Source organism: Erpetoichthys calabaricus, chromosome 17 (assembly GCF_900747795.2).
Source record: "Erpetoichthys calabaricus chromosome 17, fErpCal1.3, whole genome shotgun sequence".
In the NCBI taxonomy this organism is placed as follows: Eukaryota; Metazoa; Chordata; class Cladistia; order Polypteriformes; family Polypteridae; genus Erpetoichthys; species Erpetoichthys calabaricus.
In genome coordinates, this window is record NC_041410.2 from 79,926,376 (window position 1) to 79,943,671 (window position 17,296).

Below are 17,296 nucleotides of genomic sequence, written 5' to 3' on the forward strand. Positions count from 1 at the left end.
ACTATTATGCTTATAGATTTGGATGCATCTTTTGGGACTTTAGACTACTGCATTGCACTAAATAGACTTTAGAGTTTTTGAGCATCTCAGTCACTATAGTAGGGTTATCAGTTCAAATGTCACTATTCAAATGTAATTCAAATGTGGGTAATAAACAATAAAATAAAAATAAGCAATAATACTGTAAAATAAATAAGTAAAATCTACTTTGAATTAAAAAATGGATATATGAATTCTCTCCCTCATTTTGCCATTGTATTGCTCAAGGTGCAATGAATTTTACAGATCTGTTTTTGTGTATAACTTCTTGAAGCTGCCAATTTGTATTTAATAGTTAACTTGTATTATCATTTGTAAAAGGGTGAGCCTTCAGCTTCTTAAACACAACAGATTTTTCTACTCTGCTACACTGTTCTTGCACTCATAACAGATTTTTAAACAGTTCTCCAGTATGCTAAAAGTCACTGCTTAAGATGACTGATTCAGTGCTATTTTCCACTGCAAGCAAAATAAAAAAAAATAACTGCCATACTTCAGATTTTTCTTTGTTTGTCTTGCCTAACCTCCTTTTAAAGTGCTTTAAAAAAACAAAAAAAACAGGTCACCAATATTACATTTTTCCTCCGATGTAAAGGATACATTTTAAAAAAGCAAATAATTTTACTGAGCCCTCTATGTTATTCCTTGACTAATTTCTAAAACACACAGCACTAACTGGTATATGATATTGCACAGACTGCGCAGACCTTATCAGTTGTCCACTGGTTGCACCCCCATCTATCCATGGAATCAGCTGTAGCTTATGCTTCTAGTACTTTCAATATCTATATTGTTCATTAACTTAGTAACTTCTTGATAAACACTTAAGCTCATTTTGAGTTTTTTTGGTAAGCTGCTATGAATAAGGCCATCTGTTAAATAAATAATATAATAATCTGTAATAAGAAATACAATAGTGCAACAATTAACATATTCAGTTGTTTCAATGGTAAACCAAGTAAAGACAGTCCCATAATTTATATAAAGAGACATAGGTTGAAGGCATTATTTTCCTAGGAATAAAAAGCAGCATTGCTGGGGAAAAGAAAAATTGAACATTTGTGCTCAGGTTGTTTGAGCAATAAGCGACTTTGTCTTGGTTTCTTGTGTACTACGATTATAAAGTCAGTGTACCCAGCTCTGCTTTGTTTTTTATCACTTTAAACTTGTACTGAACCCAGTTTTTGTAAAGGGCTGCTTTTTGAAGTACCATATTCATTTGAAAGCTGCAGTATACCCCAGCATTTTTTAGGAAAACTACATAATCATAAGCATTTCATGCTTTACCAATGTATTGCAGGCAAAAAAAAGAAATAAAATATAACATACAAAACATGCACACAATTTAACCTTAAAATAAATATTTCAACTTAATGTTTTGGCTAATATGACACCTCTAGTTCAAAGCTGGTATACTTCATACTAATTAGATTTGCTTTTAACCTGTGCTGGAGAGTGCTTTCCCATTTCTGCCTGTAATTATTCAGGGGTGGGCTAAAGAAGGTTTACAGTTGTGAGTATGTGGAAGAGTTTATTCTTGTATTATTAATTATTTATTTGTATTTGTCTACTTATTTGTATTCTTCTTTAAGCCATTGAGTTAATGAAAAAGTTAATAAATCTCTCTATTATAAGACTAGGGGGCTTTGCCACCTACTCGCTTCACTCGCCAACCCCCGTGCAGGCCCTACATGCTCGTCATTTCCCGGATCTGTGACGAACCATGCTGCGCTTTTGGATAAACACGAATATCAACTCTGTCTTTGGAAACTACAGGTAAAATTCTTTTACAACGAACTGCCAGGAGCAGTTTGTCTGTTGCCAGAGCAGGGCAACAGCAGGCTCACAGCACTGCAGTAAAGCGCCACACAAGCGAATCCTAAAAGATCGTGGGCACACTATAAGTCCCTGTCTTACAACCCAAAACACAAGGCTGAGTCTCAGTAATTTAGCAAAACCAGCTTTATTCAGCTTGAAACAGGAACAGCACGGATATTTTTTGTAGCGGGATCTGCCACTCTCCTATACACAGACACAGCAGTCAGACGGGGTTGTGACCAGATTAGTGGCCAAGTAATACTGTTCCATGCATTTGCAATGTTCCTTGCATCAGCCATCGAGATCTTTTCTGTTTGCTTCAGTGCTAAGCCGTATCAGAGCTGTGAGCCTGCTGTTGCCCCGGCAACATATAAACAGTCTTCCACAGACACGGTGATCACACTTCAGGACGCTCTTCGGCGTGTTGTCCAATTGAGGGAGGTCCCAAGAAAGTTTGGAAACCTCATATTTTTTTGAATGTGTAATAGGAAAGTTTCTTGAACAAGCATCACTGAATCATATAAAAACGGCTATTCAGGGTCTTCAAATGCAGCAGTTCGCATACATCTGCAACCCGAGATTTTTGTTTTTTTGCTCAGTCTTTCAAGAAAGTTGACAGTATCGATGGCAAAATTCCGAATTCACTGGCAACGTCTTTTTTCTTTTTGCCGCAATTGAGCTGCAAAAATGCAATTTTTTTCTGTAATATGAACCGTTATCGTTTTTTCGTGTCTGCCTTCTCTATAGGAGGGTGACAATGAGTTAAATTCCAATGGATGTTTTTCAAATGTTGACAAGCAATAAGCAAAAGGTATCACTGAATACCACTGAAAACAAAAGCAGCAAAAAAAAAAAAAAAAAACACACAGTACAAGGAAAGTTCGAAGAAAGAAAAAAAAAATTACGGTGTTTCTGTTTGGGGATTGTTGTGCACAAGTGATCTGCAACCACAGAACTAACTGCTCTGTGGATGATTCATTCAGGCATTAACACTAGAATTACCAGAACCTACGAAACAACTCGTAGATCCGTCCCACCTTATATAGCTTCACACCTCTCCATCAGCGTCTTTTGTCCTGTAAATGTGTCGATAAGCCGCAAGCAGTCTATCACATCCCCCCATTGCCACACAGTTTTCTCAGCTCAAGTCTGTTTACCTGTGCGTTAGTTGCTTAGAGTTGTATAGAGTGAGAAGTCAAGCAAAATGACACCTTTAATAAATACTATATCGTTATTTGGAACACATGCACATTTATGTAAACACTTCGTTAAAACAAACGTTTTTCATGTTTTAGTAATAATTAACAAAATGTAGACAAGAAGTGTACAATGTGTGAAGCCTGAAGTCCAAATATTCAAATAAACACTTTCACAAAAGGCACAAATATAACAAGTGCGCTTCTTTTCAAGACTATAACTGCAGAAGAAGAACCTGTGTTAGGGTGTGACATTGACATGCATTTGCTACAACTTGCTTCGGTGCTGCAACGGTATCCTGTTCGACTCCAGTTGAGTCTGTTTTCAGAAGTGGCCTGCTCTTATATTCTTACTATCTTAGAATAAAAACATACATTTGATTTCAGTCTGTAACAGCCGGTGTAAATTTATGAAACTTGTAAAGGTTAGCTTTGTTTTTTTTTTTTTTTTAAATTCAGTTTTATTCTCAGTCACTTCACGATCCCCCCCCCCCCACATCTGACACTGCTGTTTTCACATAAAGACGCGCTATAACAGAGGTGAACTCAGGTCATGACGACGGTTCTACATCGGAGCAAAAATGCATGTCGCACTTTTGCTATCGCTGTGCTTTGTATATGTACAAGGGGAGCTCTGCCATCTACTTGTCACTTTACACTGTAGGAAGTAAGTAAATAAAGGTAAATAAGTAAAGGTAAATAAGGAAATAACATTCGATCTGGCTCTTATATACAACGTACAGCAACAGCAGCTTTTTCCTGTATTATTGCTGTCAATTCGTCAAATGTTGGTTTATTATATATGCAAGCATGATCTTTCAGATTCATACAGAAATCCAAGAAAACTTCTTTGTCCTTGTTTTTCAGATAAATTTTGTGTAAAGTGCGATACTTTTGGACATATGGATTTGTACCCATTATTGGCTGTAAAATTTCTAATACATCCGATCGTTTAACTCTTTCAATTCTATGTTGCATCGCTTCTCCGTGATCATAAATATAAACCTGACCGAATTGTGGTTTCTTTGAAATTAAACTTGCAGTAGCTTTAATTGTTGCGGGACCACAGATTCTCATAGTGTATGGTCCTGAATCGTGTAAATCTAGGTTTTGAGCATTGAATGATACGAAGAGGTTATTGTAGATTTGGATATTTTGGCTGTAGTGTTTGTAGATTTCACTTTTACAAAATAACAAATCTTATTTCTCGCGGATATGCCTATTCATTGGGAAGCAACACTACTTTTCCCTGATGGCAACACGAATTTGACGATATACAAGTCTAATCTACAATCTACAATTTCCATGTTAGGCTAATGCAATCTTTACTATCAGTTTTTTTTAAACTTTCGAATTTAGTACTTTCATACTCTCTACCTTCTCTGCATGTGTAGCGCGCCAACGTTTTTGAACCTCTTTACAACGTTTTACTTTGTCTTTTACTCTTTGTCCTTTTCTTCTCCTGCTGTTTGTCTTATTTCTGCCCCTGCTTGGACCTGTTAGGTTTTTAATTCATCTCTTGGCACAAAGTCTGGTTCATCTCTTGGGACTTGAAATTATCTCTCTGAAAATGTCTCATCTAGTCTCTCTGAAAAAGTCTTGTCTCGTCCCAAGATTTTTTAATATAATAGAGAAAATCTTGACACGAGACAAGACTATTTCCAAGAGATTTTTTCAGGTCCCGCAAGACATGACAATTGCCAAGAGATTTTTTCAAGTCCCATCCTCCTCTCAACCATTTATGATTAACAACACACATCCACGGTCCTCTCACCTCTCATTCGTGTGAATGCTTTTGTCAGATACACTTCCTGCGCTCTCAGCTCTTAGAAATTATGTTTTCCTCACTTTATGTTCCCAATGAAAGAAGAATTATTATGTCCAAATCTTATTGAAGAACTTCATCACGAAGGGTTATCAACAAAAGAAATGAGTACATGGGCAATCCTTGCACTAAGAAACGATGAAGTCAAACAAATTAATGCAACAACTGTTGATCAGTTACACTGCAAACTGGTTAAATGCGTATCAATAGACTATGCTGAAACAGTTGGTGGTGATTGTGAGGAAGATGAAAATATCATCTTACAATATCCCATAGAATATCTACAACCATTAACACCGTCTGGTCTTCCACTGGCTGAATTACTGTTTAAAGAAGGATGTATCATAATGTTATTGCATAATTTATGAATGAGTGATGGGCTATGCAATAGGACAAGATTAGTTGTATTCCAAATTGGTCAAACAATTCTGACATGTAAAATTTTAACAAGCGAGAAGAAAGGTAATGCTGTACGTCTGTGGAAAACAGACACCAAAGGAGACCTAGATATGCCATTCGTATTAAAACATTTACAGTTTCCCATTAGAATAGCTTTTGCTATGGCAATTAACAAACCACAGGGACAAACATTCGAAAAAATCAGTTTATTTATTAGAGAGAAAGAAATGATATTCACTCACGGGCAGTTATACTTTGTGTTGTCAAGACGCAACGCCAAACTCTGAATCAAAATTCAAAGCAACATAGATGAAATGTTAATTCCAAATATTGTTTTTACTGACGTTTTACAGTAAAAGTGTAAGTTTAAAAGTATTTGCGTGTTAATTTCAAAGCCAAACAGAACGAAAACGTATAATGCAACAAATACCTCTAACACAATATGAAACGTAATTTTCTTTCAATTTATTATGTTTTACTATTTTTTACTATGGTTAATTACTCACTGTAATGTAAAATAGTTAGGTCTATTATGCATATGTAACAATTCCTATGAAAATAATCTGTTTAAAAATTGTACAAAGCGCCCTATTCTATTATAATAATCATAACCTGCATGTCTTTTTCCATACGAACAATACGCCTTTGCATACCTTTGCCCACCCCCTATATACAGTACAGTGTGCCTCAATGTTTGAAAATATAAAAGGTATAACCTATTCCAGCACAAAATCAGAAGTTTACTTTGGAATCAGAACATTAACTTAAAATCATATGTTTCTGATGTGTTGCTATATTTATTAATAAAACCAAACAACATGTTTTCCACATATATTAATATTTAATTGTTAGAATGTCAGTGAAATTGACTTGTCTTAAAATGCATAAAGCACAAAACTTAACTATCTAAACACACTTAATCCAGTTTAGGATTTTAGGGGTGGGTGTTTGAATCTCATAAGCATAGGACAAAAGGTGGAACAAATGTAACAATGTATTTTAAAAGTCTAAAAAGAACAAAATAATGCTAACACCACTCCATGGAGACCTTACAATTTATTAAGAATGAATTCAGATAATATTTAGGTGTTTTCTCTGACATTATTTTTATGTTATAAATGTCAAAGGTAGCCCCTACATATTACCTTTAATAAGACTTTGTATCTCCAGCTTACAATTGATGCAACAGTAAAATCAATCCATTCAATTAAATGTTTTTAAAAATTTATTAATTCATGTCATTAAGCAGAATTAATTAGTGCATTGCTTACCTCTCAAAGGAAATCTGTTGATTATTACTTTACAGTAACTTCAAATCATTAAAGTAAGAGCCATACCAACTACTAGAAAACAGTTATCTCAGTAGTTTTTGAAATGATTACAGTAGCTTTTAGATCACTATACACTCAATTCTTCCTGTGTCCTATAGAGATAAAAGTCTTAGATTCTATAAAATAAAGGAGTTCCCAACCAATGTTTTTAGACCAATAATAATATTGATATGTGGGCAGCAAAGATGACCCATTGCAGATACAAATTGTACCGATACTTTTGGCATGTTTAAGTATTAATTTTCTCAGAAAAAATATTAATGTACAACAAGCACAGGTTGACTTGTATTTATTGACAAACGGTCCTATCAAACAACTGCTCTGACTTACAGAGGGAAGTCTATATGACTTAGAAATCCATATCACTACTCTTCCAAGAGTTGATACACCAAGTATTTCATTCTGCACATTACTTTGATACGAAAACAGATGCTGGAATAGGTGTTAAACCAACAATTATCTGCCAAATTGGTGCACTTCCAATTTGACTGCTGTATCAGAGAGGCATAAAGAGAAAGTACAACAATCTGAAAGCTGGATGTTTGCTCTTTTTCACTGGATAAACATTTGACCTTTCACAAAAAAACAATCCTAGTTATCCAGCGAGAACCTCCTGCATGCAGTGGCCATTTTGGCAGGCTGTGAAGACAATGGTGAAAGCAGAAAATCCTGGAATATGGCATTTTCAACAGGAAAATTATGAAACTAAAGTGCAACAGTAAGTAAATTTTATGCATGTTCTATACAAAAGGACAATTAATGCTGGCAAAGTTAAGCATTTTGAAGCCCCGTAATTGTTTAGTTTGTACAATTTTATTGCTTAGTTTCTTACCATACTTGTGCATGTGTCATTGTCCATACCAGACAAGGGGAAATGAAGTTTCAAACTGAGGTCATCTATACTAGGAAAATAACTTGATATAACAGGTTTTGCTTTGAAGGGTTTTAACATCATACTAATGATGGAGGTTCTACTGATACATTGTTAGAGACTCAATACTTGCCCAGTATCAGCGCTGGACATGTCGGTCAGACCCTAGTCTACAGTGCACATTTGGGATTATAAAATGCATGCCGTCTTAAAATTCTGCAAGAGATTACACTCGTAAGAACAGATGTGAATGAGAACACATGTCTAGAGACAATTCCCTAAAAGGTTTGTAGTGAATAGTGGCAAAATCTGATGATGAAAAGCCTGTGCACATAGGGTTTCTTCTTAAAAGAAGGGTTTTACCTCCTGTATTAGACAAGTACGTAAATTAACTATGAAAAGATGGAAGAGAGAGAGAAAAAAAGAAAATGAACAAAACATATGAAAATAAATTGCTAAAATTGCTATTATCAATTCAGGGGCTCAGTAAGTCTAATTATACTACTCTTATGCACAAAATACACTGAATGGCAGAGCAGTCTAAATGCACAGAGGAGCACTGCTCCAAGTGACTCAACCTGACTGGAGATTCAGGGTGCACAATGTTCTAAGAATGTGTTACCTGCCTTACACCACTGCAACTATGAAAAGGAATGAAACCAAAAATCACATGTAAAGATCAAAAACACTCTTTACATTAAAAAAATAATAATAATAACAACAAGAGACTTGTACTAAGGTTCATATTACAAACTGAAAAGGAAATTAACGTTTAAATCTATTTTTACATTGAAAAGTAAATTTCAAGCCATACAGTCTTGTGATCTTTAACTGACCAGGTCCAAAACCAGTGAGAACTCTGGTGTGCTTCGTGTCTTCAAAGGAAGGGCTGGTTTTCGATTTAGCTGTTCTTCTGTCAAAGGTGGGACATGCTTGATAAAATAGTACCTAAAAAAAGACAACATAAAAATTTGATTAAGCCAAAAACAAAAGATCAAAAATAAGCAGCCATTAACCACAAACATAATGCATAAAGCACATGTGAGTGTGTAGTTACCAGTATATTTAAAACCCCAGTTGTAGTATTAACTTAAGAGAAGAAGACTGATTCGTGTACATGTGGAAGTACCCCTTTGCTGGTGGCACGAGAATCTGTGGATTTCTTTGGTCATTTCAGCTACCAGTAAGCTTTCCCTTCTAGAAAAGACAGCGAATACCAAAACATTCTCAGTCACCACCGACTTATTCTTTGGATTTCACTGTTCATAATTAACAGTCGGTCACAGATGCCCCATTGTCAGCAAAAGGCAGCTTTAAACAAACTTCAAGGAAAAACAACTTAAAACATGTCACAGATACAGCAAAGTGATAAGAAAATAAGAGCCATAAAAGATTTATCAAGCTGAAATAGCCAGCCCAGTTTCAAATTCAGTCAGTATTTAGAATGAAATAGAGGTGAGTAAGAGTGGTTTGGAGCATGCACTGATACAGCACATTGCTGCACCCACCACATGATGAAACACCTCAGGATCCCAAATTAGGACCCGAGTGCAGCCGTGCAACTGGTGACACCTCAGCACCACACTAGTTCTAATGGACTGGAACAGTTTTTTTTTTTTTTAATATAACAGTGGCTGGAGTGCCAAACCTACCACCAACACCCAAGTGCTCTCTGCAAGTTGAAGGACCTGCTTCCAGGGCTGGATGCAGGTTAACATCATACCCAGGACATAGCAATCGCAGGTTAAAGGCCCAACGGAGTGGAATCAATTCTGATAAATACAAAATTTGAACCAGCAACCTTTAGAGCCACCATCCCACCTAATTTATTTAGACTAAGAATTAAAAAAAAAAAAAAAAAAAAGTAGTGATTTTTACACACACAAGAAGGTAGGAATTTCTGCAACCAGCAGCGTGTCCTGCACCTTCAGTTTATAAAAACATGATTAAAAGTATTTGTTCACTAGGTATGCTATTTCCAAAAAATAAGTTTTAAAGTATGATTTAGTGTCCTTAAAATATAATTAATTTTTCTACAAAATCATTGTACAGTAATCCCTCGCTACTTCGCGGTTCACTTTTCGCGGATTTTAAATGTAAGCATATCTAAATATATAACGCAGATTTTTCGCTGCTTTGCGGGTTTCTGCGGACAATGGGTCTTTTTACTTCTGGTACTTGCTTTCTCAGTTGGTTTGCCCAGTTGATTTCATACAAGAGATGCTATTGGCGGATGGCTGAGAAGCTACCCAATCAGAGCACGCAGTTAAGTTCCTGTGTGCTGCTGATTGGCTCAGCGACGGAGTGCTGCATTAACCAGGAAGCCTCATCTCACTCATTCAGCATTAACGTGCTACTGCTTCAGGCGCCGTGTCCAAGCGGCAACAGAAGATGCAAATGACTGCAGAAAAGGTAAAAGTTTTGGATATGTTGAAGGAAGGGAACAGCTACACCGCTGCAGGACACCATTACAGCATCAATGAGTCCACGATTCTTTTTATTTAAAAAGGAGGAAAAGCATATAAGATCTACGGCCGCAGTGTCCTTTAACCAGGGCGCAAAACGAGTTGCAAGTGGACGTGATAAGGCAGTAGTCTGGATGGAATCTGCTTTAGGAATCTTTGCAACAAGGTCGACGACGTCATGACCGCCTACAAGCTGCTACGTGTACTTCGCTATACAGTAAGTGTAAACTTATCTACCGATTTCATATTGCTTAGCAGTTGTCCCTGTTATTAATAGAGTAAAGGGTGGGTTGTAAACAATACAGGGAGGGTTTAACACTAGAATTACCAGAGCCTACGAAAAAACTCGTAAATCCGTCCCACCTTAAATCGCGTCTTAAATCCGTTTGCACATCTCCGCCAGAGTCTTTTGTCATCTAAATGTGCTGATAAACAAAAGCTACTAGCAGCCAGCTATTCCATCCCCCCACCGACTTAGAATGAACTTCTCCTAGCTCATGCCTTGCCTTGACTTGATTATCTGGGATTGAAGTGGAGTTTTAGAGTGGAAATAATTCGAGCGTTATTTGGAATACACGCATTTCATGTGTGTTCCGTTTCTACAGTATAGTAATCTGTGCAAACACATTTTTAAAACAGAAACGTTTTTCATATTCTAATAGTAAATGACAAAATGTAGGCATAAGCTATATAACGTATGAAGCCTGAAGTCCATATATCAAAGAAACACTTTCACAAAAGGTACAAATAAGAGAACACGTGTGCTTTTATTCAAAAATATAACTGCACAAAAAAAAAAAGCCGCGTTAGCATGCCACATTGACACTGTTACTACAACCGCCGCGGTGGCGTAATGGTATCAGCCCCTGACTGGGAATCAGAGGGTGGCGAGTTCGAACCCGCACGGCTCCACTTCGAGAAGTGAACTGCTCTTATTCTTACAATTTTAGAATAACAACATAAATATGATTTCAGTCTGTAACAGCCGGTGTAACTTATGATACTGGTAAAGGTTAGCTTTTTTTTTTTTTTTTTTTTTTAAATTCACTTTTCATTCTCGCAGTCACATTCAGAATCAATCCATACAACCCCATCTGACATAAAGACGCGCTGATTTCAAGTGACGGTGAGATACGAAGAAGGCAGCTTCGCCAGCGTTTGTGTGTCAGAACCCTTTTTGGGCGGGGGGGGGGGGGGGGGGGCGGTAGCATGCATCATGGTACACTGCAGACCTATAGCGCGTCTTTATGTCAGATGGGGTTGTATGGATTGATTCTGAATGCGACTGCGAGAATGAAAAGTGAATTAAAAAAAAAAAAAAAAAAAGCTAACCTTTACCAGTATCAAAAGTTACACCGGCTGTTACAGACTGAAATTAAATTTATGTTGTTATTCTAAAATTGTAAGAATAAGAGCAGTTCATTTCTCGAAGTGGAGCCGTGCGGGATCGAACTCGCCACCCTCTGATTCCCAGTCAGGAATTGATACCATTACGCCACCGCGGCGGATATAGCAAGAGTGTCAATGTGGCATGCTAACGCGTCTTTTTTTTTTGTGCAGTTATATTTTTGAATAAAAGCGCACGTGTTCTCTTATTTGTACCTTTTGTGAAAGTGTTTCTTTGATATATGGACTTCAGGCTTCATATGTTATATAGTTTATGCCTACATTTTGTCATTTACTATTAGAATATGAAAAACGTTTCTGTTTTAAAAATGTGTTTGCACAGACTACTATACTGTAGAAACGGAACACACATGAAATGCGTGTATTCCAAATAACGCTCGAATTATTTCCACTCTAAAACTCCACTTTAATCCCAGATAATCAAATCAAGGCAAGGCATGAGCTAGGAGAAGTTCATTCTAAGTCGGTGGGGGGATGGAATAGCTGGCTGCTAGTAGCTTTTGTTTATCAGCACATTTAGATGACAAAAGACTCTGGCGGAGATGTGCAAACGGATTTAAGACGCGATTTAAGGTGGGACGGATTTACGAGTTTTTTCGTAGGCTCTGGTAATTCTAGTGTTAAAAACGTCCAAATACACGTTAAATAATTAAATAAATATGGTGTCCCTACTTCGCGGAAATTCAGTTATCGCGGTCGGCGATAAGTGAGGGATTACTGTAAACTGATTAAATCAGATGCCCAAATTTCTTAATATGTGGGTCAGAGCACAGTAGTGATCTCTGGATGTTTGATCATGCTCTTATGGGGGGGGGTTTGGGGAACCGGGATTGGACCCAACTGCCTTATTTTAAAAGATATTGCTTTTTGCTGGAGGTATCAGTGACAATAACAGATTAACCAAGCATGTGGTATGCAATCAATTTTATCAACCGAGCTGACGTTACACATATATTTAGTTTTAATCAGGTTATTAGTACGGATGTTCAACAAGGTTGGCAGTATGGAGTCACAGAACGAGCTCCTGTCACACTATCAGGATGAATTTCTCCATGTTATAAGCTCAATCAATAGCAAATGGTCGGACTAAGAAAAAACACAACGGCCAGCATCAGTAAATATAAAAATAAACAAATTATAAAATAAGAGTACCGTATAAACTTAATTTCAGTTTTCCCTTGTATAAGTCAGGGCTTGATTTTACTGTATAATTTCCAGTATTTTATAATGTTGGTCGTACAAGTCGAATGTGGAAATATCAAGCTATTGGTCCAAGAGACTATGATATGTTAACGCCCACCTGAGAGAGTAACCACGGAGCCAAACGGTAATATTGAAACTATTCTGAAGCAATGTTTGCACTGTTTTGTGTATCTCACACCCTCATACACCTTTATCATAAGAGCACCCCTTATCTACAATGGAGCATTCAATCAGAAGAAAATATGAAACCTGTTTTTAAATTATAAGTCGTTGAAGTGGCGAAAGAAATTGGTAACTGAGCTACTGCAACAAAATTCAATTTGTTTGACAAACTGGAGGAAGAAGCAAGAAGATGTAAATAAATAAATAAATTTAAGTGTCATATTTTTGAACGGGCGTATACATCAGGGTGTGATTTTATGATCGATTTTTTGGGTTTCAAGACCCGACACACACACATATTATATATATATATATATATATATATATATATAGACACACACACACAGTGCATCTGGAAAGTATTCACAGCGCATCACTTTTTCCACATTTTGTTATGTTACAGCCTTATTCCGAAATGGATTAAATTAATTTTTTTCCTCAGAATTCTACACACAACACCCCATAATGACAATGTGAAAAAAGTTTACTTGAGGTTTTTGCAAATTTATTAAAAATAAAAAAATTGAGAAAGTACATGTACATAAGTATTCTCAGCCTTTGCCATGAAGCTCAAAATTGAGCTCAGGTGCATCCTGTTTCCCCTGATCATCCTTGAGATGTTTCTGCAGCTTAATTGGAGTCCACCTGTGGTAAATTCAGTTGATTGGACATAATTTGGAAAGGCACACACCTGTCTATAGAAGGTCCCACAGTTGACAGTTCATGTCAGAGCACAAACCAAGCATGAAGTCAAAGGAATTGTCTGTAGACCTCCGAGACAGGATTGTCTTGAGGCACAAATCTGGGGAAGGTTACAGAAAAATTTCTGCTGCTTTGAAGGTCCCATTGAGCACAGTGGCCTCCATCATCTGTAAGTGGAAGAAGTTCGAAACCACCAGGACACTTCCTAGAGCTGGCCGGCCATCTAAACTGAGCGATCAGGGGAGAAGGGCCTTAGTCAGGGAGGTGACCAAGAACCCGATGGTCACTCTGTCCAAGCTCCAGAGGTCCTCTGTGGAGAGAGGAGAACCTGCCAGAAGGACAACCATCTCTGCAGCAATCCACCAATCAGGCCTGTATGGTAGAGTGGCCAAACAGAAGTCACTCCTTAGTAAAAGGCACATGGCAGCCCGCCTGGAGTTTGCCAAAAGGCACCTGAAGGACTCTCAGACCATGAGAAAGAAAATTCTCTGGTCTGATAAGACAAAGATTGAACTCTTTGGTGTGAATGCCAGGCGTCACATTTGGAGGAAACCAGGCACCGCTCATCACCAGGCCAATACCATCCCTACAGTGAAGCATGGTGGTGGCAACATCATGCTGTGGGGATGTTTTTCAGCGGCAGGGACTGGGAGACTAGTCAGGATAAAGGGAAAGATGACTGCAGCAATGTACAGAGACATCCTGGATGAAAACCTGCTTGAAAGTGCTCTTGACCTCAGACTGGGGCGACGGTTCAGTAGGACAACGACTCTAAGCACACAGCCAAGATATCAAAGGAGTGGCTTCAGGACAACTCTGTGAATGTCCTTGAGTGGCCCAGCCAGAGCCCAGACTTGAATCCGATTGAACATCTCTGGAGAGATCTTAAAATGGCTGTGCACTGACGCTTCCCATCCAACCTGATGGAGCTTGAGGGGTGCTGCAAAGAGAAATGGGCGAAACTGGCCAAGGATAGGTGTGCCAAGCTTGTGGCATCATATTCAAAAAGACTTGAGGCTGTAATTGCTGCCAAAGGTGCATCGACAAAGTATTGAGCAAAGGCTGTGAATACTTATGTACATGTGATTTCTCAGTTTTTTTTATTTTTGTGCTTAAAACTCATTAAAAAAAAAGTGTGTTTAGCCAGCGGTTGGTGGCGCTATAGTGTGAACTATTGCAGTGTTAGTTTTCTCTGTTGTTCAAGGTTTTCTCAGTGTTATTCAATGTTTTTACATTTAGTTTACTGTTACGCTGTGCATTTTATGGTTTAAGTAACTATATTTGTACTTAAAAACTTAAAAAAAAATATATATATATATTTACATACAGTTCATATGGTCTGGAACGGATTAATTGTATTTACTTACAATACTATGGGGGAAATTACTTTGGTTCACGACCAAATCGGGTTACGACCAGAGTTTTGGAATGAATTATGGTCGTGAACCGAGGTTCCAATGTATAAAGAAAACTGTTTTACAAATGCAAAACTGTGTCCATGTGGACATTTTTGTGAGTAAAATAAGACTAATTAAATGTGACAAAAGCTAACTGCTGACAAACAAAATAATAAAAAAATAAAATCAAAAATTAAGTAAAAACTAAAACATATCTTAAAACTAGAAAAACGCTGGCTTACGGGTCAAAAACTTCCCAGTCTTCCTCATACGTTCCTTCGGGAGGTGCAGCAGATGCTTCAGAATAGCCACTGTCTTGGGCGGACCCTGGAGCTACCATGAACAAGATTTGTAATTAGCCCCCATTCTTAAGAAAAAAAATCTGTAAAAAGTTATAACAATACAAAGAGACAATACAGAGTGTTCAACATGAATCTGTCTATATAACAAATAACTGCTTTAAACATAAGCTCAGTGAAACATTTCCAAAAGTGTCAGTGATGCAAGTATAGCAATAGCAAAGAATAATAATTAAGCTTTTATGCCACATTTTCAATTTTGGCAATAAGAACCAGAATAAGAAAGGTTACTTAGTTCTAAGTGTTTCTTATATGAGCAAGAGCTTAGAGGCATTACCTTTACACTGATTACATCAAAATATAAAAGGATGCATATCTGGATTTTTAACTATATAATAGATAAATAAATCATAGCCATACTACTACTGTGCTAAATTGGGTTGTATGATTAATTCATTTCAAAATAAAATTTGACACAATGCAATTTTCAAGCCTTAAGAGATGCGATTTTAATTAGCCTATACATAAATAATTTCTGCACTTTGTGGCCCATGAAGTTTTCCTATTTACCCTTAAAGAAATACTTGCCAGAGAGCAAATGCACTGTATGGTAAAATATACTGCTCAAAAAATTAAAGGAACACTTTTTAATCCGAGTATAGCATCAAGTCAGTGAAACCTCTGGGATATTGATCTGGTCAGTTAAGTACCACAGGGAGTTGTTAATCAGTTTCAGCTGCTTTGGTATTAATGAAATTAACAACAGGTGCACTAGAGGGGCAACAATGAGACGACGCCCAAAACAGGAATGGTTTAACATGTGGAGGCCACTGACATTTTCCCCCTCATCTTTTCTGACTTTTTTTCCCCACTAGTTTTGCATTTGGCTACAGTCATTGTCACTACTGGTAGCATAAGGCCATACCTGGACCCTACAGAGGTTACACAGGTAGTCCATCTTCTCCAGGATGGCACATCAATATGTGCCATTGCCAGAAGGTTTGCTGTGTCTCCCAGCACATTCTCTAGGGCATGGAGGAGATTCCAGGAGACAGGTAGGTACTCTAGGAGAGCTGGACAGGGCCGTAGAAGGTCCTTAACCCATCAGCAGGACCAGTATCTCCTCCTCTGAGCAAGGAGGAACAGGATGAGCACTGCCAGAGCCCTACAAAATGACCTCCAGCAGGCCACTGCTGTAAATGTCTCTGACCAAACAATCAGAAACAGACTTCATGAGGGTGGCCTGAAGGCCTCTAGTGGGCCCTTTGCTCACTGCCCAGCACTGTGGCAGGTCTACCACTGGAACCCTGTGCTTTTCACAGATGAGAGCAGGTTCACCCTGAGCACATGTGACAGACGTGAAATTGTCTGGAGAAGCCGTGGAGAATGTTATGCTGCCTGTAACATCGTTCTGCATGTCCGATTTGGTGGTGGTTCAGTGATGGTCTGGAGAGGCATATCCATGGAGGGACGCACAGGCCTCTACAGGCTAGAGAATGGCACCTTGACTGCCATTAGGTATCAGGATGAACTCCTTGGACCCATTGTCAGACCCTATGCTGGTGCAGTGGATCCTGGGTTCCTCCTCGTGCACGACAATGCCCGGCCTAACGTGGCGAGAGTATGCAGGCAGTTCCTGGAGGATGAAGGAATTAATACCATGGACTGGCCCCCACGCTCGCCTGATCTAAAACCAATAGAACACCTCTGGGACATTATGTTTCAGTCCATCTGACGCCACCAGGTTGCACCTCAGACTGTCCAGGAGCTCAGTGATGCCCTGGTCCAGATCTGGGAGGAGATTCCCGAGGACACCATCGGTCATATCATTAGGTTGTCAGGTATGCATATAAGCACGTGGAGGCCATACAAACTACCGAGCACAATTTTGAACTGCTGTAATGAAATTTTGGCAAAATGGACTAGCCTGCCGCATCATTTTTTTCACTAATTTTCAGTGTGTCTTTGAATTCAGCCCTCTTTAGGTTGGTAATTTTTCCATCAAACAATGTGGAATCCTTTCATTCCTAACACATTCCCCAGTCCATATCAGTATAGATATCCAGCATGATTTTCCCCCCCATTGAAATCTGATGTGTTTTCAAAGTGTTCCTTTAATTAGCTTATTTTAAACCTTTTATAAAATAACTAGCCTGCCTTTGTATTTTATAATTGAACTCAT

At 38.0% G+C, this 17,296-nt stretch overlaps 1 protein-coding gene across 2 annotated transcripts in view; it reads right to left on the reverse strand.

Annotated features, from left to right (window-relative positions):
* LOC114668241 (CTD small phosphatase-like protein 2) overlaps window positions 1-17,296 on the reverse strand; it is a 117,004-nt gene that overhangs the window by 21,171 nt on the left and 78,537 nt on the right. For both annotated transcript variants that reach the window (XM_028823912.2, XM_028823911.2), the window contains 2 exons: window positions 15,058-15,148; window positions 8,316-8,427 (listed from right to left, as the gene is read on the reverse strand). In XM_028823912.2, coding sequence (XP_028679745.1) covers window positions 8,316-8,427; window positions 15,058-15,148 — 203 coding nt within the window. The remainder of the gene's footprint in view (window positions 1-8,315; window positions 8,428-15,057; window positions 15,149-17,296) is intronic.